At 38.3% G+C, this 22,505-nt stretch overlaps 1 protein-coding gene, 1 long non-coding RNA gene and 1 other non-coding gene across 3 annotated transcripts; 2 read left to right on the forward strand and 1 right to left on the reverse strand.

Moving 5' to 3' along the window:
- The first annotated feature begins 4,795 nt into the window (after positions 1-4,795).
- On the forward strand, positions 4,796-4,901 carry LOC133308883 (small nucleolar RNA R71). Its single transcript, XR_009751232.1, has one exon. It is a non-coding gene; the product is annotated as a small nucleolar RNA R71 (small nucleolar RNA).
- Positions 4,902-7,874: 2,973 nt separating this feature from the next.
- Positions 7,875-13,214, forward strand: LOC133308855 (uncharacterized). Its single transcript, XM_061509578.1, has 6 exons — positions 7,875-8,355; positions 8,605-9,101; positions 9,186-9,941; positions 10,065-10,580; positions 10,674-12,088; positions 12,218-13,214. The coding sequence occupies exons 1-6, from the start codon at positions 7,875-7,877 to the stop codon at positions 13,212-13,214; spliced, it is 4,662 nt and encodes a 1,553-aa protein (XP_061365562.1).
- A 5,375-nt stretch (positions 13,215-18,589) lies between these two features.
- On the reverse strand, positions 18,590-20,958 carry LOC133308804 (uncharacterized). The gene is made up of 3 exons (XR_009751226.1): positions 20,474-20,958; positions 20,255-20,356; positions 18,590-19,298 (listed from the first exon to the last, which is right to left on the reverse strand). It is a non-coding gene; the product is annotated as an uncharacterized LOC133308804 (long non-coding RNA).
- Positions 20,959-22,505: the final 1,547 nt, after the last annotated feature.

Genomic DNA, 22,505 nt, shown 5'->3' on the forward strand with positions numbered 1-22,505 from the left:
TAACTTTCCCGGGAAGAATTTTAGCCTAGAATTAAAGAGCAGGACCTGTTGTCCCTCAAAAAACTGCCTATCTGAAATTTGCTTATCATGCCATCTCTTCATTTGTTCTTTATACAGCTTGGCATTTTCATAAGCATTTAATCTAAATTCATCCATTTCATTCAGTTGGAGAATTCTCTTTTCTCCTGAGGCAGTGGCATCAACATTCAATTGAGTAGTAGCCCAGTATGCTTTATATTCCAACTCTAAGGGTAAATGACAATTTTTACCAAAAATCAATTTGTAAGGTGAGCAACCTAAAGGTGTTCTATAGGCTGTCCTATAAGCCCACAAGGAATCATCTAATTTCAAGGACCAATCCTTCCTTGAAGGATTCACAACTTTTTCCAGAATTCTTTTCACTTCCCTATTTGTGACTTCTACTTGCCCACTGGTTTGTGGGTGGTAAGCAGTAGAGACTTTATGCTTAACTCCATATTTAGCCAAAAGGGCTTCAAATTGTCTACTAGCAAAGTGCTTACCTCCATCACTTATAATGGCCCTTGGAGTTCCAAATCGGGTAAAAATATTCTTTTTCAAGAATTTAATTACCACTTTTGAATCATTTGTGGGTAGGGCAGCAGCCTCTACCCATTTGGAAACATAGTCCACAGCCACCAATATATATTGGTTCCCAAAGAAAGGGGGAAATGGTCCCATAAAATCTATGCCCCAAACATCAAAAAGTTCTATTTCCAAAATTGGCTTCAAAGGCATTTCTTGCCTTCGAGACACATTGCCAGTCCTTTGACACCTATCACATTTATGGACATAAACATTGGCATCCTTGAATAAAGTAGGCCAATAAAAACCAGATTGCAACACCTTTGCTGCTGTCCTTAGACCACCAAAATGACCACCATATGGTGAGTCATGACATTGCTGTAAAATTGCTTCTTTCTCTTCCTCCAACACACATCTCCTAATTATCTGATCAGCACATTTTTTAAACATGTAGGGTTCATCCCACAAATAAAACCTACTGTCATGCACCAACTTCCTCCTCTGTTGGTAACTCAACTCCTTAGGAAGTTCCCCACTAACTAAATAGTTAGCAAAATCAGCATACCATGGGGTTGTGTTGGTGGTAATTAAAAATAGCTGCTCATCCGGGAAAGTTTCCCTAATGGCTTGCTCAACTCCCACATCATTTTTCTGCCCTTCATTAAGCCTAGACAAGTGGTCAGCCACTTGATTCTCGGTTCCTTTCCTATCTTTAATCTCCATATCAAACTCTTGAAGGAGAAGAACCCATCTAATCAATCTAGGCTTGGAATCCTTCTTTTCCACCAAATATTTTATGGCAGAATGGTCAGTATATACAGTGACTTTGGTACCTACCAAATAGGATCTAAACTTGTCAAAGGCAAATACAACAGCCAACAGTTCTTTTTCAGTAACTGTATAATTCAGTTGGGCTCCATTTAAGGTTCGGCTAGCATAGTAAATAGAGTGAAAAACTCTATTTTTTCTTTGTCCTAAAACAGCCCCCACTGCCCAATCACTTGCATCACACATTAACTCAAAGGGCAGTGACCAGTCAGGGGCTATTATGATGGGAGCAGAAATTAATTTCTGTTTTAGCTCCTTAAAGGCTTTGTGACAAGCCTCATCAAAATGGAATGGGGTGTTAATTTCCAGCAAATGACTAAGAGGCTTTGAGGTTTTGGAAAAGTCTTTTATAAACCTCCTATAAAAGCCAGCATGCCCAAGGAAAGACCTTATCCCCTTTATGTTAACAGGGGGTGGCAATTTTTCAATTTGGTCTATCTTGGCCTTATCAACCTCTAAACCAGCCTTAGAGATCCTGTGTCCTAGAACTATGCCTTCCCTCACCATAAAATGACATTTCTCCCAATTTAGGACCAGATTTGTCTCTTCACACCTCTCAAGAACTTTTTCCAAATTTCCTAGGCATTCTTCATAAGAATCCCCAAAGACACTGAAGTCATCCATGAAGACTTCCACAAATTGTTCTATCATGTCAGTAAAAATTGCCATCATGCACCTTTGAAAGGTGGCTGGTGCATTGCACAGTCCAAAGGGCATTCTCCTAAAGGCAAAGATGCCATAGGGACAAGTGAAAGTGGTCTTTGGCTGGTCTTCAGGGGCTAAGGCTATTTGATTGTATCCTGAATAGCCATCTAGAAAACAATAGTATTCCTTACCAGCCAATCTATCTAACATCTGGTCAATAAAAGGCAAAGGAAAATGATCCTTCCTAGTGGCCTTATTGAGTTTTCTGTAGTCCATACAGATCCTCCAACCAGTGACAGTCCTTGTGGATATTAATTCTTTTTTTTCATTCTCCACAACAGTGATCCCACCCTTCTTAGGGACACACTGTACTGGGCTGACCCAGTTACTGTCAGAAACAGGATATATTACCCCAGCATCCAACCACTTAATTATTTCCTTTTTGACTACCTCTTTCATGATTGGGTTCAATCTCCTTTGCTGCTCCCTAGAGCTGCTGGTTGGGTCAGTCAACAGAATTTTATGTGTGCAATAAGAAGGGCTAATACCTTTTATGTCTGCTAAAGACCAACCTATAGCCCTCTTAAATTTTTTTAAAACAGTCAGCAACTGTTCTTCCTCTAGCACAGTGAGCAGATTGGACACTATGACAGGCAAGGTATCTTTTTCTCCTAGGTAAGCATACCTAAGATGATTAGGCAGAGGCTTGAGTTCTAACACAAGGGGCTCTTCAATTGAGGGTTTGGGAATTTTTAACCCTCTCTTGGCCAATTCTAATGACTCAAAATTTTTATTTTTCCAAACCACATCAGTTTTAGAATTCAGCCACTTAACTACTTCCTCAGAATCAGTTTGACTGATTTCTAGACCCTCAAAACCAGAATTTTGTAAAGAGTCTAATGAGGACTCATGCAAAAATTTATCTTTGACTACACAGTCAATGATATCTAGTCTAGAACATTCCTCAATGTCTCTTGGGTATTTCATGGCTTTTAAAATATTAAATTTTACTTGTTCACCATTCACATTCATGGCCAACTCACCCTCCTTAACATCTATAACAGCCCCACCAGTGGCTAAGAAAGCCCTTCCCAAAATAATTGGAACCTCTCTGTCTTCCTCATAGTCTAAGATTATAAAATCAGGAGGTAGAATGAATTTATCTACTTTCACCAAAACATTCTCTACTTTCCCTTCCGGATAAACTAGAGACCTATCAGCCAACTGTAATGTGACAGTGGTGGGATTAGGCTCTCCTACTTTCAGCTTTTTGTACACACTCAAAGGCATTAAGTTGATAATAGCACCTAAATCACGCAATGCTCTGCCTATGTAGTGGTCTCCTATGGTACAAGGGATTGTAAAACTTCCCGGGTCTCCTAGTTTAGGAGGTATCTTACTAAGAAGATATTGACTGCTCTCTTGTGTAAGAGCAACAGTCTCAAACTCTTCTAGCCTCCTTTTTCTTGAAAGAATTTCTTTCATGAACTTCACATAAGAGGGCATTTGTTCCAATGCATCAACAAATGGAATGTTGACATGCAACTGTTTTAGGAGGTCTAGAAATTTCCTAAACTGATTATCTTGCTTCTGCTTTTGCAACCTTTGAGGAAAGGGTGGTGGAGGTCTTTTTGAAGCAGCAGGTGTCTCACTATTTGGCTTAGGGGCTGAACCCTTTTGAGTGGGTTTTTCAATGGAATTATTCCCTAAAGGCTCATCTATAGAGGGCTGAGTGTCTGATTCGACCAAAATGGGTAAGGAGTTATTGTGCACAACCCCTTGGGGGCTATTATGAACAACAGAATTCTGAACAGGTTCAGAATTTGCATCCTTTTCTTTCTGCATGTTCTCCCATTCTTTTTTTTTTAATGTGGAAGGTCTAACCACAGCTTCTGGCTGATTTACAGATCTGCCATTTCTAAGCTCTATCATATTGCATTGCTCTTTATTTCTCCTAGGCTCTTCAGTGTTACTAGGCAAGGTACCAGGAGGTCTGGTATTCATAGTGTTTGCTAAATGGCCTAGTTGGGATTCTATGTTCCTCAAGGATGCTGGAATACTTTGCACAACAGCTTCCAAGCTGTTTTGCTTGGTCTCATTCTTAACCAAATATTCCCTTAACAAAGCTTCTAAAGAAGAGGATGGAGCAATAGGCATCTCACTAGGTTGAACAACAGCTTGCTGCCTTGAAGTTTGTTGGTAATTCTGGGTAGGAAAAGGTATTTTTGTTTGGGCATTAGAAGGGGCAGCTTGCTGCCCCTGCCCTTGAAAATATTGAGGCCGTTGGTTCTGCCTCCATCCCTGGTTAAAGTTATTGGGAAAAATATTTTGGTTTCTATTTTGGTTTCCCACATAAAACACAGATTCTGGGTTGGATGGGCAGCTATCATACAAATGGGGCCCACCACAGCAAACACAAGTTACACTTGTGTTTATTGCATTAACTTGAGGTTGGGTCACAGGTATTTGAGGTGCAGGAACTTGGGATTGGGATAATCTTGCCTCAATGGTTTGTCCTTGGGTTCTCACTAAATTGGACAGTGCATCAAACTTGGCTGAAAGAGCTGTTACAGGGTCTATCTCATGTAAACCAGCCACTCTCCTTGGCTGATTTCTCTCTTCAGGCCATTGGGCATAATTTTGAGTCATTTGTTCTAACAAATCATGGGCTTGGTTAAAGGACATAGTCATAAACATGCCATTAGCAGCAGAATCTGCCAAGGCCCTGTTTTGAGTATTTAGGCCATTGTACAAGGTTTGTAACACTGCCCAAGAGGGCAAACCATGGTTGGGGCATTGCTTAAGAAGGTTCTTGTACCTCTCCCACACATCCACTAGTGTCTCTCCATCCCTCTGCATGAAGTTAGCAATATCACCTCTAGTTTGCACTATCTTATTAGAGGGGAAAATTTTCATAATGAATTTCTCAGCAAGGGTGTGCCAATTGGTTATGGAGTTGGATGGAAGGGAGTTCAACCATTCTTTGGCTTTGTCAGCCAGTGAATGAGGGAAAAGCTTCAATCTTAACACATCATCCGAGATGTTAGGATTCCTAAAAGTGTTGGCCACTTCTATGAAATTTCTAAGGTGCTTGTGTGGGTCTTCCATAAACAACCCATGAAACTGCCCCATGTTTTGAAGCATGGTGAACATCACAGGTTCTAACTTAAAGGGCACTCCATTCACAGGTTGGGCTATGCTTGGATCTAACTCATCCAACACAGGTATGATGAAGTCCATCATGGACCTATCATTATCATTTATGACAGGTGGGTCCCTTATCCTTGCAGGTCCTCCTACCCCATCATTCCCATTTACACTTCCTAAATCCTCCATTTCTTCAATTTCTAGAAGTGGAATTGCCTATGTGCTTTCTGGGCTCTTCTCCTAACTCTAAATGTCCTCTCAGGTTCAGGGTCAATTGAATATATGAACGGGTGTGGAGTTGCACTCATGCACCCCTTTTAACTAAAACAGGTAAACCTGACTTAGCTAAAACACCTAGATTACTAACCAACTTTTATGCAGAACAAGCAAAAAATAAACAAACAAGAACCTGCAAGCAGAAAAGTCCCAAGACAGTTCACAGCCTGACGGCTTTATAAGGCAGTAACAACTCACCCTCACACAGGGTGGAACTAATAATTAAAATAAAACTGAAACTAAAAAAAAAATTACAAAACAAAATAACAACTATGAACTATGAGACTAAAAAAAACTTAAATGACATAAAATAAACAGAATATGAACAGAACATATTTTAAACTACCAATATTCAAGACACTATAGTAATAATAACTAAAACAAAATTGAAACAGAATTCAAATGAGCTACACTAAAAACAGCAAAAAGAAGCAGTTCAAAAATAGCAATCACACAGAAATCTGATCATATACGCCTCGATCCCCGGCAACGGCGCCAAAAACTTGTTGCCTTGCTAACAGTTGTGCAAGTAATGCGCGCAAGTATACGCGACAACAAGTAATATAGGGCTGTTATAAGTTCCAGTTATCGTTCCCACAAGGATCGTTGGCGTTTTGAAATGACTAAAATTTGTAATTGCTTAAAACAGAGTTACTATTTGAAAATAGAAGAAATAAAATTGTAAAGTAAAAAATAATCTAGAATGGACCTAAAACACTACTGTTCACTTTTCTTTTAAAATTTTCTGAATTACTTTCCTAAGTTATAAAATAAGAAGTAAGAATGAAGCAACTTAAATGACAGATGTGACAAAAATTTTGAAAACAGAATAGAGATTGAAATATGAAATAACAATGGAAATTGGAAAATATGCGCCTAGCATATAAGGAAATCTGAACCAAAAAGAGAAAGAATGTTGATGAAATCTTGAGAAAAAGAGCAAGAATCACTGTTAATTTGTCAGAATCTTAATCAAGGATTGAATACTGATTTTATGCTAATTTTGTAGGAAAAAGCAAACAAACTGGAGCAAAACGAGGATTTTGCAAAATCAAAATCCACGCTCAAAGCGTGGATCTCACGCTGGCAGCGTGGAAGAAATTTTTCAGACAGAAGCGTTCACGCTTGAAGCGTGAAGTTGACGCTGAGAGCGTCAGTTTGCGAATTCTCAGACCCCGTGTTTTGCAACGGGGCAATTTTGGAAAAGAAAAAGATTTAAAAATCAAGTTTTTGATTCAGCAATGAGATCTCTATCCAAATTAGAGATAAGATTAGATGATTTGTGGTAAGATTGAATCAAGATTTGAAATTCTAATTTATCAATCAAATCTCCAAGGTTGTTACATGAAAAAAAAGGAAACAAAGTTTAAATCAAATACAAACTCTTGGATGGGCTCAATGCCGGTGGTTATAAATAAGGAGATTGGGAGCACAACCAAGAAACAAATTCACAACTCAGAGCAAGCAGTAGAGGACTGAAGATCAAGAATTCTTCTCCATTCTTTCTAGTAATTATAGTTTTTATGCTTTCTTTTGAATATTTGTTTATGTCGGATATGACTATGTCTGGCTAAGTTCTTTTATTGTAGTTAGGGTCACAACCCTATGTGAACCCTTGTTATGACGGATTGATTTAAATTATTGTACTCGTTTACATAAATTTCTTTATCTTATCTTGTGCGTATTTGATATTTTCTTTATTAAACCTGATCAATTTGATAGTTGAAAATAGTTTGAGGGTTAGAACCTTAAATAGGGATATTGGGGTTTCTGATCTCGGAAGGAGATAAGATAACTATTGGTATGCATACTAGGGATAGATGTCTATTTAATTGCAGATGTTGGAATTATTGTGTTCATTGCTTAATTCTCATGAGGGGTTACTAAGGGATTAGGATTCTAAGTGAGGTTAAAGGGTTAAGTTACCAAGGGATTGGGATTTAACTATTAATATATTGAGATCATAATTATCTGAGAAATTATATAAATAAGTATTTTGTATCAATCCAAAGTAATAAGTGGGGAACATAGGGAGAGTGTTCCCTAACTGCAATTCTTTCTCATATTTTCAAAACCAACTCCATTATTATTTTTCTTTTCATTCTTGAAAATACAAAAACTCAAAAATAAGTCTTTACTTTTATGGTTACTAAGATTCAATTTAATTTTCCCAACAAAAGATCAAGTTTTTCAACTTAAAGTGACTGATTATTTTAGTACTTGGTTTTCAATCTGAGGAGACGATCTTTCTTACTACTTTACTACTTATGCGAAACGGTATACTTGCCGGATAGCATCAAGTTTTTGGCGCCGTTGCCGGGGATTGAAAATTTCAATATTATAAATAATCTTTGATCTTTGAGATTGAATTTTATTTTATTTTACTATTCTTGTTTGCATTTTACAGGTGCTATTAACAAATTTTTCTGAGTTTTATGCGAGGTAGACTTCCATCTAAAGACTTTTTGCTTGATCCTGAAATATCAAGGACTGAGAGGAGACTGAGGAAGGCGGCTAGGCAGATAATTTGGGAAGATTTGAAAAGCGTACCTGCACAACCAAAACAAGAGATGGAAGGAGACAACAACGATGATGGTGGCATAGGCCACAATCCACCCCCAAGATTGTTGGAAAGTATTCTGACACCAGTGTTCAATAGGCCAAACTCAAGCATAGTCAGGCCGACGGTGGAAGCAAACAATTTTGAGTTGAAACCATCATTGATTTCTTTGGTGGCAAGAGCTCAATATTCTGGTGCTGACGAGGAAGACCCTCATGAGTTCATAGATCGATTTCTGATGATCTGTGACACCACGAAGCACAATGGTGTGCCAGCTGATGCTATCAGGCTCCGACTATTTCCTTTTGCTGTTAAGGGAAGTGCTCTCAAATGGATAGAAAGGCAACCAGCAAATAGTATCTCAACATGGGAAGATTTGTCAAACAAATTCTTTGCCCATTTCTTTTCTATGGAGAAATATAATCAGCTGGTGAATGCAATCACGAATTTCCGTCAATTTGAAGGAGAATCATTGTGTGCAACTTGGAATAGGTTCCAAGAACTTATCCGGAAGTGTCCACAATGGGAGGGAGACAATGACAGAAAGGTAGCAATTTTCTTTAATGGCATTTCTCCTGAAACAAGGTTGGTGATTAATGGTGCAGCTGGAGGTTCTATTCGGCAGAGTACCTCAGAGCAAGCCCTCAATCTGATAAAGAAGTTGGCAAGAGATGAAAATGAGAGTGTTCCAGCCTCAGTAAAAAGAGGAGTGATAAAACAAGAAAACAATGACACTTTGCTCGCTGAACTGTTATCCAAAAAGATTGATAGTAAGTTTGACAGCTTGGAGCAGCGATTTCAAAAATTCCAAGTGTCTCATGTTCAATCAACTCCTCAGGAAGCTCACAAATCCAACGAATGCTCTAATTCGTTATCAGATGATTCACCTCAACAAGTACAGGTGAATGGAATATGGTATGACCAGCGGCCTCAGCCGTCAAACTTTTCAAGGAACAATAATTATGGTGCTGGAGGTGGTGGTGGAAATTTTCAGCGAAGAACTCAAGGAGCTGGCATGGATTACAAATCTAATAACTACCAGCAGCCTCCACAAATTCAAGCAAAGGAACCCTCTGAATTGGAAAAGCTAGTGGCACAGATGGCTCAACATTCAAATGCTTTCATGGAGGAGCAAAGAGCCAACAACAAAAATACAAGTGCTTCCATAAAGAATCTGGAGAATCAGATAGGCCAACTTGCAAAGCAGGTTTCAGACAGAATTCCGGGTACTTTTCCTAGTAATACAGTTATCAATCCAAAGGAAGATTGCATGGCTATTACCACTAGAAGTGGCAAAGTTGTAGCACCGCTTGCAAATCCAATTCTTGATCGTGTGGAAGACAAGGAACAAGCGGAGAAGCAGAAAGGAGCAATTGAACCAGAGGCTGAAGTAATTGTGAAAGAAAAGGAGAAAGAAGCCGTCATTGAAAAGGAAAAACCATCCTTCTTTGATAAGAACTGCCCATTGACCCATGAATATATAATGGCTCAAGCACCTTACCCAGAAAGGTTCAAGAAAGAGGTTACTAACAAACATTATGACAGGTTCTTAGACATCTTCAAGAAGTTGCACATCAATATTCCTTTTGCAGAAGCCTTAGCAAATATGCCTGGATATGCAAAATTCATGAAGGATCTGTTGAAGAAGAATAAACTGCAAGAATGCCAAACCGTTGAACTTACTGCAAAAAGTAGTGCATTCATTCAGCAGAAGATTCCTGCTAAGCTTCGTGATCCAGGTAGTTTTAATATTCCCATTACTATTGATGATATTGCCATTGGCAGAGCTATTTGTGATCTTGGGGCTAGTATCAACTTGATGCCTCTTTCTATTTATAAGTCACTGGGAATTGAAGAATTGAAACCCACAGAAGTTTCTCTTCAACTTGCTGATAGATCTGTAAGGAAACCTAACGGGATCATTGAAGATGTTCTTGTCAAAGTTGACAAGTTTATCTTTCCTGTTGATTTTGTGGTGTTGGATACAGGGGAAGGAAGTGATAAGCCTCTACTTTTAGGTAGGCCCTTTTTGGCTACAGCCCGTGCTCTAATTGATGTTGAGCAGGGAATGATTAAATTAAGGATGCATGATGAGGAACTCAATTACAATGTTTTTGAGGCAATGAAAAGACCAGCTGAGAATGATGATTGTTTTCAAGTTGAAGTGTTTCAAGAGCAACATAAGAAGATGCGTCCACAAGAAAATGATTATGAGTTGAGAGCCCGGGATCATGTTCCTTTTGAAGGCAAAGAAGTTGCTGTGGAAGAGCTTAAAGAAAAAGCTGATGATATAGAAGATAAGCCACCCAAGGTTGAGTTGAAAACTCTGCCTGATACTTTGAAATATGTATTCTTGGGGAATGAAGAGACTTATCCTGTAATTGTCAATACGGCACTATCTCCTGGTCAAGAAGAGGAGCTTGTTGAAGTTCTAAAAGCTCATAAGACTGCCATAGGGTGGTCTATTTCTGATTTAAAGGGTGTTAGTCCCTCTATTTGCACACACAAAATTCTTATGGCAGAAAACATCAAACCTGTGAGACAACCGCAAAGAAGGCTTAACCCGATCATGAAGGAGGTAGTCAGAAAAGAAGTTGTGAAACTTCTTGATGCAGGTATGATTTACCCAATTTCTGATGCTGCTTGGGTAAGTCCGGTTCAGACTGTTCCAAAGAAGGGTGGTGTGACCGTTGTCAAAAATGCAAACAATGAGTCATTCCCAACTAGAACTATCACAGGTTGGAGAATGTGTGTTGATTACAGAAGGTTGAACACGGCTACCAGGAAAGATCATTTTCCACTACCCTTTGTTGATCAGATGCTGGAAAGACTGGCGGGCCATGCCTATTACTGCTTTTTAGATGGCTATTCAGGCTACAATCAAATTCCAGTAGCCCCTGAAGACCAGGAGAAGACAGCTTTCACTTGCCCATTTGGAGTCTTCGCTTACCGACGAATGCCATTCGGTCTCTGTAATGCACCTGCCACCTTCCAAAGGTGTATGCTCTCTATTTTTTCTGACATGGTAGAGCGATTTTTAGAGGTATTTATGGATGACTTCTCCGTCTTTGGTTCTTGTTTTGATTCTTGTTTAATTAACTTGTCTAAAGTTTTGAAAAGGTGCCAAGAGACTAACCTTGTTCTGAATTGGGAAAAGTGCCATTTTATGGTTAATGAAGGTATTGTTTTGGGGCATAAAATCTCCAGGAATGGAATTGAGGTTGATAAAGCTAAATTGATCTTGATTGAGCAACTCCCCACTCCCATTAATGTTCATGCTGTTAGGAGTTTTCTAGGACATGCAGGTTTCTACAGGAGATTCATCAAGGACTTCTCCAAGGTTGCTAAACCATTGAGCCAGCTCTTGGTGAAGGACTCCGAATTCAAATTTGATGATGCATGCCTGAAGTCTTTCACCATATTGAAAGAAAAGCTTACTACAGCTCCTGTGCTTACAGCCCCTGATTGGAGCCTTCCTTTTGAGCTCATGTGTGACGCCAGTGCTTATGCAATTGGTGCCGTCCTCGGTCAGCGTAAGGAAAAATTATTACATGTCATTTACTATGCTAGCAAAGTCTTGAATGAAGCTCAAGTTAATTATGCCACAACTGAGAAAGAGATGTTAGCAGTAGTTTATGCACTGGATAAATTTAGACCTTACTTGTTAGGATCCAAAATCATTGTTTTTACTGATCATTCTGCTATTAAGTATCTGATAGCTAAGCAGGATGCTAAACCACGATTGCTAAGGTGGATGTTACTCTTTCAAGAGTTTGATTTGGAGATCCGAGACAAGATTGGAGTGGAGAACAAAGTGGCAGATCATCTGTCAAGAATCCAGGAGAAAGAGCTTCAAGATAGTCCTGACAAAGAAATCAACGACTATTTTCCTGATGAAAAAGTGATGTCTATTCACGTCCCTCCATGGTTCGCAGACTTTGCCAATTACAAAGTTGTGAAGGAGTTACCTGCTAATCTTACTGGGCAACAACAAAAGAAATTTCTGCGGGATTTAAAGAGGTACTTCTGGGATGATCCATATCTATACTTTCAATGTGCTGACGGAATCATTCGTAGATGTGTTCCTGAGTTTGAGACGACCCAGATCTTGTGGCACTGCCACTCTTCTGAATATGGAGGTCATTTTGGAGGCAATAGGACTGCTCAGAAAGTCCTGCAAAGCGGTTACTACTGGCCAACACTGATCAAAGACGCCAGAGAATTTGTCGAAAAATGTGACAAGTGTCAGCGAGCAGGCAACATATCTCGCAAGGATGAGATGCCTCTGAATAGTATATTGGAGGTAGAGTTGTTTGACGTATGGGGCATTGATTTCATGGGCCCATTTCCCTCGTCTTATTCCAACCTGTACATACTGGTGGCCGTTGACTATGTATCCAAGTGGGTTGAGGCAATTGCCCTTCCTACTAATGATGCTATATCAGTGGTAAATTTCTTGAGGAAGAACATTTTCACAAGGTTTGGAGTACCCCGAGCCATTATCAGTGACGGAGGTACTCACTTCTGTAACAGGCACTTTGAGAGCTTACTTGCTAAATATGGAGTCAAACACAGAGTTACTACACCATACCATCCACAAACCAGTGGACAAGTTGAAGTTTCAAACAGAGAAATAAAGAGAATCTTAGAAAAGACAGTGGGAAACTCTCGGAAGGATTGGGCTAAGAAGCTTGACGATGCACTGTGGGCATACAGAACTGCATTCAAAACCCCCATAGGCATGTCACCGTATCAATTGGTGTATGGCAAAGCTTGTCATTTGCCTGTGGAGTTGGAGTACAAGGCCTTATGGGCCACAAAGTTTTTGAATTTTGAACCATCAGGAGCTCGGGAGAAAAGATTACTTCAGTTAAATGAGCTAGATGAGTTCAGAAGAACTGCATATGAAAGTGCAAGGATTTACAAGGAGAAGACTAAGCGGTGGCATGATAGCAAAATCAAGCACAAAGAGTTTGAACCAGGACAACAGGTATTATTGTACAACTCTCGACTGAGGTTGTTTCCAGGTAAACTTAAATCACGTTGGTCTGGTCCTTTTATTGTGAAGACAGTCTTCCCATATGGGACAGTAGAAATCTCCCCTCTCAAAGAGGACAGACCTTTCAAGGTCAATGGAAATAGATTGAAAATCTATTATGGAGAACAAACACCTAGAGACACAATTTCTGTCTCTTTAGTTGCACCTGAACCTTAAACAGTTGCTGTCAGGCTCGTGACGTTAAACAAGCGCTAGATGGGAGGCAACCCAGTGAAAGAATTTTCATTTTAGTAGTTTTTAAATTTTTGTTTTTATTTAAGTCAAGAAAACAGAGAAAATACAAAAAGAAGGTGCAGTGAGAAATAAGTCCACGCTCTCAGCGTGGAATCCACGCTAGTAGCGTGGAATGTTCAGATCAACAGTAGCTTCCACGCTTGAAGCGTCAATTTGACGCTTACAGCGTGGGAAAATTTGGAAAAAGGTCTCACGCTTACAGCGTGGGAACCCACGTTCCCACGCTGAGAGCGTGGAAAGGAAAATTTTTACCCGAAGCTCCCACGCCCACAGCGTCAAACCCACGCTGAGAGCGCGGCAGCCAAAATCAGTATTTAAAAAGAACTGAACCCTAACTTTCCCTCCCCATTTCCTTTTCCCTCTCACCGTGAAAACCCCCCCCGATCTTTCTCTCTCTCTCTCTCTCGATTTCCTACCTCTGCCCCAGCCACCACCGCGACCAACATTCTCCTCTCCTCTTCCCTCACCAATCTTCCACCACAAACCCAGCAAGCACTTTGTCTTCTTCACGTATATCATTCTCACATCAATTTTGGGTTCTGATTTTTGGTCGGTCACTAAGCAATCATGGCAGGAGATAAGGTATTGTTGCAACTCTACTACTTCCTTATGCATGAGTTGGTATTAGGTTTTGACTATTGTTGCTTGTTCTGAAAATACTCATGATAGAAATATATTTGGAGTAGCATATAAGGGTCAAATATTAGTTACGTACATGCACTCTACCTGTTCGATGATTTGCCTGATAAGGAAGTACGATATGATGGTAAGGAATGCATATGTGCTTATCAAGCTAAAAATTGTGCAACCGGTAATCGATTGTCATGGTGATTTTTGTGTGAAAAATTTTCTTAAACAAATGTCTGCCATGCATTCGATTAAGGGATTGTTACAGTTTCTTACTATCCGTGTATGCCTCTCATATTGAGCATATTACATATTACTTGTGTTGTTTTCATTGCCAAGACAGATCTAAAAATTGGGAGCATCACATTTTGTATCTGAGTTGGCCTGATCATGAGTGCACTAAATGCTAAATTGGGTTTTATTAGATTACTTCAGTAGTTTGAAAATATTCATGTCAGCAATGCTTTAAGTCTGATTGATGATCATTGGAATTCAAATGTTCAAATTACAGGCCATGCTTATGATATTCTGTGTAAGCATGTAATATTTTTTAGCATACTCTATTGATCCAGTGCACTTCGATTTTGGATAAGTATTCTGATGATCAAAGATACCAAAAGTACCATTGTGAAAAATAATTCTGGGAATTTCATGACTGGTTTTCATTGTTAAATCTTGACATGCATGAGTTTCCCTGTTTTTGTGTTACTTTTCTGAGTGCAGGGAAAGAAAGGCAAGCAGATCACCACAAAAGGAACTAGTTCTGGCAAGAAAACTGGAGCAAGTCGTGCTGCTGGCACAAAAAGGGCTCGGACCTCTTCTTCATCTGTTTTTGATAGTACCAGGTTCTTATCACATGAGGCTCAAGACAGGTTTTACAAATGGTTTGGCCCCAAGAAAATCATACCAGAAAGGCGAATCAGTTCCTTCCTAAATGATGATTGCCCAGTCAAACGAACAGTGAAGAGGAGAAAATGGGGGAAGTTAGTGGGATTTGCTGCACCAAGCTCCAGCACAATTCTGAAAGAATTTTGTGCCAATGCTGACCAAGAGACAGTAGATGAAACTAGGAAGAGCTGGGTGAGAGGACATGAGATCTCTTTCTCCTCTGACGCAATAGAGCAATTCCTGGGGACCACATATGACCGTAGCAAGCCATGCCACTCTATACGGACATTTAATAGATTGCAACCTACGGCTGAAAAAGATTTGTACTGGGAAGACATGCCTGAAATTGCAGAGAGAGTCCGAGCTGCTATCACTCATCCTCATTCTACGTGGAAATCAAAGGGTGGGCAGCCACACGTGCCAGAAAAGTTAAAAAGGGAGGATCTAAATCCAGAAGCAATGTTTTGGCACACTTTCATAAATTCCACAATCATTGCATCTACTAATTTAAGTGATGTCAATGTTGAGAGAGCAGTGCTGTTATATACCCTTATGGGTACAGAAAATCTCCATATTGCTGATACTTTGTCTGACAGAATAGTATACATCATAACTCAGAAGAAGGCTGAGATCCACCTTGCTCACAGTTCTTTGATACAGAAGCTCTGTCAAGCGGCTGGAGTGGAGATTCCTGATGATGAGCCCTATGATGTGCAGGTTAAAACAGACCTCACACAGACAAATTTTGCTACTATGAGCGCAGAATCTAGTCGGAATGCTCTTTGGAAGGCAGCCCGTGCAGCAGGTGGAGCACCTCCAGCATCACCACCTGCACCTGAGCATGATGCAGAGCCCGTAGCTGCACCTCCTGCAGATTCCCTTATGGTTCAGATACAAGAGATGAGGATCGAGCAGAGGTACCTGAGGGAGATGATGGAGAGGCTATGCAGTGATCGCGGGATTGACACTGCGAGTTTCAGACCACAGTTTCAACCACCTCCATCTCCAGCAGCGGCAGCATCACAGGCCGTTCCGGATGATGTTGTTGCTGATGATGAGGATGATGACGCTGCTATGGAGGACTACTGATGATTATGCACTTCATTACTTTCCGACTAGTATAGTTGTTGCTGAGGACAGCAACATTCTAATCTGGGAATTGTCGCATGGCATGTTGTATGCGAGACCTGTTAAGAACTACACCACGGAAAGAACGGTCTAAACAGAAAATTTTCTAAAAAGGGGAGATATTTTAACCTTCAATTGTTATTTTTATTTGCTGTTTTGAGTTAGATTCAATCTTTATTTTAAAAAAAAAAAAAAATTTAGATTATTCCTAAACAAGCAGTTCCAGAATGCTCTGAGCTTACTCAGTAAGTAATTAGATTGAGTTGGATGAAGCATTATAACTGTGAGCAATTACTTGTTTTAATCTGAGAATGATGACTACTCGTTTTTATAACTGTTTTGCTAAAATGTTTGATAATGCTTGATGTGAAACAATGAATCGAGATTCTAGTTTGGATTTTAACTGTGAGGATTTGAGCCTAAACAGAATTTTATTTCAGAGAGGCCTCACTGTAGTAGATTCTAGAACTTGAACTGTTTCTTTGGCTTGTCATGCATAACTAAAATGATAAGGGCATTTTTATTCTTATTAACTTAGAGCCAAATAGCCTACCCATAAGAATTTCCATTGTTAAGCCCCTTTGAGCCTTAAACCAGTTCATTTCAACCTGATAAAAAATTACTTAATCTTGTTCCTCTTGACACACCTTGAGAGATTGAATGCTGAACAAAAGAAGAAAAATCAAAGTACTTCTCAAAAGGAAAAGTTAAGTAGTTAAACAAGGAAAGGAAAAGGTAGCAAATAAAGGAAAAGAATCCCAAGTTTGTAAAATGAGGCATAATGAAGAAGAGAAGGAAGTATTGTTAAAATCAGTATTTCAATCTTTCCAATAAAGCTTCCGACCAAATGATTCTCACCCCCAAACCAGGCCAAGTTACAACCTATCAAAGACCTTTTGATCAGTCTGTGCATGACAAATGGATTCCTCATTCTTAGGAATTGAGAATAAGTTCAAGCCTATGGAATTACTGCTACACTGATGAAATAAGTGTGAAACCCTCAAACACTGAGCGTGATGAGAGTATATTTATAACTGATGAGGAATATTCATGCTGGAGTTTTAATTCTTGACATAACTGAAAAGCATTGTTGGGAGTTTTTAACAAAGAGTTATACATGCATAGCAGTCTGAATTCTTAAGATGTTGTGTTCCATGTTTTCACTGAATTATTCTTTGCTGATAACTTGAATATATTACATTGCTGAGGACAGCAAAGTTCTAATCTGGGAATTGTTTGATATGCGCCTAGCATATAAGGAAATCTGAACCAAAAAGAGAAAGAATGTTGATGAAATCTTGAGAAAAAGAGCAAGAATCACTGTTAATTTGTCAGAATCTTAATCAAGGATTGAATACTGATTTTATGCTAATTTTGTAGGAAAAAGCAAACAAACTGGAGCAAAACGAGGATTTTGCAAAATCAAAATCCACGCTCAAAGCGTGGATCTCACGCTGGCAGCGTGGAAGAAATTTTTCAGACAGAAGCGTTCACGCTTGAAGCGTGAAGTTGACGCTGAGAGCGTCAGTTTGCGAATTCTCAGACCCCGTGTTTTGCAACGGGGCAATTTTGGAAAAGAAAAAGATTTAAAAATCAAGTTTTTGATTCAGCAATGAGATCTCTATCCAAATTAGAGATAAGATTAGATGATTTGTGGTAAGATTGAATCAAGATTTGAAATTCTAATTTATCAATCAAATCTCCAAGGTTGTTACATGAAAAAAGGAAACAAAGTTTAAATCAAATACAAACTCTTGGATGGGCTCAATGCCGGTGGTTATAAATAAGGAGATTGGGAGCACAACAAAGGAACCAATTCACAACTCAGAGCAAGCAGTAGAGGACTGAAGATCAAGAATTCTTCTCCATTCTTTCTAGTAATTATAGTTTTTATGCTTTCTTTTGAATATTTGTTTATGTCGGATATGACTATGTCTGGCTAAGTTCTTTTATTGTAGTTAGGGTCACAACCCTATGTGAACCCTTGTTATGACGGATTGATTTAAATTATTGTACTCGTTTACATAAATTTCTTTATCTTATCTTGTGCGTATTTGATATTTTCTTTATTAAACCTGATCAATTTGATAGTTGAAAATAGTTTGAGGGTTAGAACCTTAAATAGGGATATTGGGGTTTCTGATCTCGAAAGGAGATAAGATAACTATTGGTATGCATACTAGGGATAGATGTCTATTTAATTGCAGATGTTGGAATTATTGTGTTCATTGCTTAATTCTCATGAGGGGTTACTAAGGGATTAGGATTCTAAGTGAGGTTAAAGGGTTAAGTTACCAAGGGATTGGGATTTAACTATTAATATATTGAGATCATAATTATCTGAGAAATTATATAAATAAGTATTTTGTATCAATCCAAAGTAATAAGTGGGGAACATAGGGAGAGTGTTCCCTAACTGCAATTCTTTCTCATATTTTCAAAACCAACTCCATTATTATTTTTCTTTTCATTCTTGAAAATACAAAAACTCAAAAATAAGTCTTTACTTTTATGGTTACTAAGATTCAATTTAATTTTCCCAACAAAAGATCAAGTTTTTCAACTTAAAGTGACTGATTATTTTAGTACTTGGTTTTCAATCCCTGAGGAGACGATCTTTCTTACTACTTTACTACTTATGCGAAACGGTATACTTGCCGGATAGCATCAACATCTAACTGAAATACCTCAAAAAATAGATAAAGTGAGTATCTATGTCACAGATCTACTACACGTAGTCCGGACAATATCCTGATACATTAATACTACTCCAAATAAAACAAGATAATAAACAAGTCTATATGGCATGGACAATCCCCATGCTCACCAAATCAACAACATAACCAACAGTGTCTCAACAAGATAATCCATAACATAAATGAAGCTAAAAGCATAATAGCAGCAAGCATATCCAGCATCCAACAAGTCAGCAAATAAAACCAGTAATATCTAACTCAGCTCCGGCCTCCTGCCGCCTGGGGTCTCAACCCCGACATTACCTGATGAATGCATAATTCTGTATGCTATGACATGCTTGACACACACACAAACAGACACAGGTGAAACATGATGTGCAAATGCATGACTAAATCATATAGCATATATCTCTTGTATATTTAATACCAAGCTGCCGAATAACAAACACTTCCATAGGCAGAATTTTCCATCAAGACAAGTCCAAAGATAGATTTCATATATCATATAACAGAATACGAATCATAAGGGACATGTGAGCATCAGTTCAAAATTCCATACTCTAGCTAATAGTCACAGTAGGTCTCACCACCAAACACATACCTTGCGTGCCCAAATACAATTCAAACCACACCAGAATAGTCCACATTCTTAGAGGTTTATGCGCACCTAGTATACCATTTCACCAAGTCAGAATTTTACATAATTTTTCCTACAATTCACAAATAGTTCCTATGCTTTCAATCCTTGTACCTTAATTAAATTATGAGGTCACTATGATAATTATTTTTCTGCCCTTAAAGCTATTCCTCCCATTGCTAGCAAATAAAATTTCCTAAGGTCTCATACATGTATGAGTTCAGCTTTCAGCATGACAAAATGTTCAGGATTTTATTTACGTACTCATTCCACTAATTTCTAATCAAATCAGGATTTCCAGCGTTCACCACACACACACACACACACAAAGATTCGGTTTTACCATGCATTTTCCTAAAACAAATTTTTGGCTTCATATTTAATTAACAACTAGTTAACAGCAAAGTAATTCAAAGCTTCCAACATATTCAGATTGGTTTTAAGCCAGGGTTTAAGTGCACAAAATTTTATATCAATAAGACACTACCCATTTTGCTTAGACTAGAACAATTAAGTTTTTAGCATACTAATTTCGTCTCTTTTTATTCACTAACCAACAGAAGAAATCCAAGGTTTCAGAAACATCCATAATCAGTTTTCATCCAAATTTAATATGTTTTAGAGTATTCATTTATCTGACCATCACTTCTAGACCAAAGGTGCGCTGATGGGGAGACCAAGGCATACTGTTAATTTAATTTAATTTCCTATAGAGTTTGATACAACAAATACATTCCAACACTAGATAACTTATTCACATGTAACAAAGCAACACTTAAAGAGGAGGCTTTATTTCAAGCTTTCAACCGGTTCTATCATGGCAGAATCAAAGGTATGAAATTGACAAAAACGACACTCTCTTATCAAGCATGTGAGGTCCAACCCGAAAGGTACAGGAGTATGAGTGCTACAAAACCTTAATCCCCTAAAGTGCACCTACAAACCGAAGCAGAAAGTGGGGGAGGAACTAAGTGTTCAACCATTACCTCTTAGCGGTACACACACTAGCCAAATCGATTAGGAGACAGCAACCTCTCCCCTCCAAGAGCTCCAAAAATTGAGTTCCATGCACCTCCTTAAGATAGATTCTAAACCAAACAAGGCAAAGAGGAGAATGAGTTTATACTAAAATCTGCAAATCTGAGGAAGTTCCACAACAATCGAAGAGAGGATTGGAAGAACAAGACAAGGGAAAAACGCCACACCTCCTTGCTGCGGGTTGTTTCGGCTGGACAAGAAGAAGGATGAGTGGATGTGAACTTAAACTCGGTTATGCATGCAGGGGAAGTCCTCATCAAATCGAACCAAGACATGCGCACACCAAGAAGAACTTGGTCAGAACCTACTATGGAAGAAAAGGCAGTAACAACGATGAACTCTCCATTTCTTTGCTGATGAACGCACGGCTGGAAGGGGAAGGGAATAACAATGGAAGGGTAATCCCCCCTTCCTAGGAACGCCACGGACCTGGTGGAAATGATGAAACACAATGAACTGTCAGGCAATCTGTACCATGGTTGATTTGGTCGAAGGTGTGGAGCGGGTGCAGTTCAGTTTAGGTGTGCTTGCTGCTTTAGGAATGAGAGGGAGTGGGTGTTCTGGTTCGGTTTTTTTACAGTGAGGTGCCAAGAGGGAAGAGAGACTCGAAGATTAATTATCAATCTGAATTAACAGACTATATACCTCAGCCTATGCCCCTCTGATTAGCGCTCTTAGAGTGAAATGCTTAGGATGAGAGGGTAGTTTCCAACCAATGAGAAGTCATGCAAAAAGAGTGGGCCAATGAGGAGCATGCTTCCAGATTTCTTTAGGATAGCAAAGTGGATGGTTTATAAATTTTGGGCTGAGTCAAACCTCCTCTAAAGGTTTGGGCCGTGGCCCTTGTAAGGAAAATGGTCCAAAACTAATTCTCCCAATGGTTCACTAATTTTCTCCTGTACAAATATTAAATACAACTCACTCATATTTGTACCCAGTACAAGTTGTTCTTAATTCAATTTAAGGTCACACTAAATATGTCTATATATGTACATATATTTCGAATGACAAGTCATGCTTCCACATTATTAATAGTAATTTATATAAATTCCTAATTTTCACGGGATGTTACATCAAGCCAATAAATAATATCAAATAAAGCAAAATTATAATTGGAAATCTTGCAATTTGTAATGCTAGTAATCATACTTTACTTGAGAAAGGATAATAGTCTTGGTATGATGATACCAAGCTTTCAACCTTTTCCACATAATCTGAGGGTCTCGAACGGATCAATATCCAGTTTGCAAGTTTTTATGCAAACGACGACAAATAAAAATCAGTGCATTTGCTTTATCCTTTTCATACGATGTTTTAGTTTCTGTAATTGTATTAATAAGATGTTTTCCTTGAAGAATTTGAGCTTTTCAATATTTTCCATAATAATGTATGGGAAAAATCCTTACATTAATGAGAAGGCCAAAGGAAAAAAAAGAGAATTGGTAAAAAAAATGAATTAGAACATTGTTAAAGAATACCTTTCTTTTAAAAGAAAAAATTGCTTCCTTGTTTGTAGGTTTGTTAACATTAGTTTGATATGGTAGAGGTTATCGTGTTGATAATGTATTATACAATTGATTGAGAATATAAAAGAAAGTGAAATATGAGAGAAAGTGGAAAAAATGTTGAGAGAAAGTTAAAGGAAGATCGAAGATAAGTTTTTGGGGTTTATATTTCTTGTGCAATAGAAAAAAAAAACCTTCGCCACTCAGCAAAAGTGAGACCCAATAGGAAAGGAAAAAAAGAAAAGAAAACAAGTTGTGGCACGAGAATCGAAGGGTCAACATGAAATTGTTATGTAAAAAGTATAAAGCCCTTAAGTGTTTAGGAAAGTATGAAATATCACAAAATTCTGAATTCATAAGCACCGGACATTGTTTATCTAAGTCATGTCATTATAGGACTGTAATTATAAATAAGGGAATAATTGCACTTCTACGTACGATTAGTGTTGTGGTTATATGATAGAAAGGTAATGAGAAAGCAAAGAATCATATACATTATAAAGTATATGAAAAGTCATCTATAATATTTTATAACAATGGCAATTAAATTAATTACATTGTACTCCTTAATTAATTGTTATGAATTTAATTTAAATGTACTATGACAATCAAAAGTTTTACATTATTATTTAAAATATTTAATAACATACAAGTCATTTAATTTATTAAATAATATAATAATTTATTAATAAAT

This window comes from Gastrolobium bilobum, unplaced genomic scaffold (assembly GCF_033153095.1).
Source record: "Gastrolobium bilobum isolate Gb01-03AN ecotype WA unplaced genomic scaffold, APGP_CSIRO_Gbil_v1 utg2596, whole genome shotgun sequence".
Classification (NCBI taxonomy): domain Eukaryota; kingdom Viridiplantae; phylum Streptophyta; class Magnoliopsida; order Fabales; family Fabaceae; genus Gastrolobium; species Gastrolobium bilobum.

Coding starts and splice junctions, on each gene's coding strand:
- LOC133308855 (XM_061509578.1), top strand. CDS start 7,875: ATGCGAGGTAGACTTCCATCTAAAGACTTTTTGCTTGATCCTGAAATA. Junction 9,942..10,064: donor TTGAAGATGTTCTTGTCAAA/GTTGACAAGTTT, acceptor GATGTTGAGCAG/GGAATGATTAAATTAAGGAT. Junction 12,089..12,217: donor ATTCGTAGATGTGTTCCTGA/GTTTGAGACGAC, acceptor CAAAGACGCCAG/AGAATTTGTCGAAAAATGTG.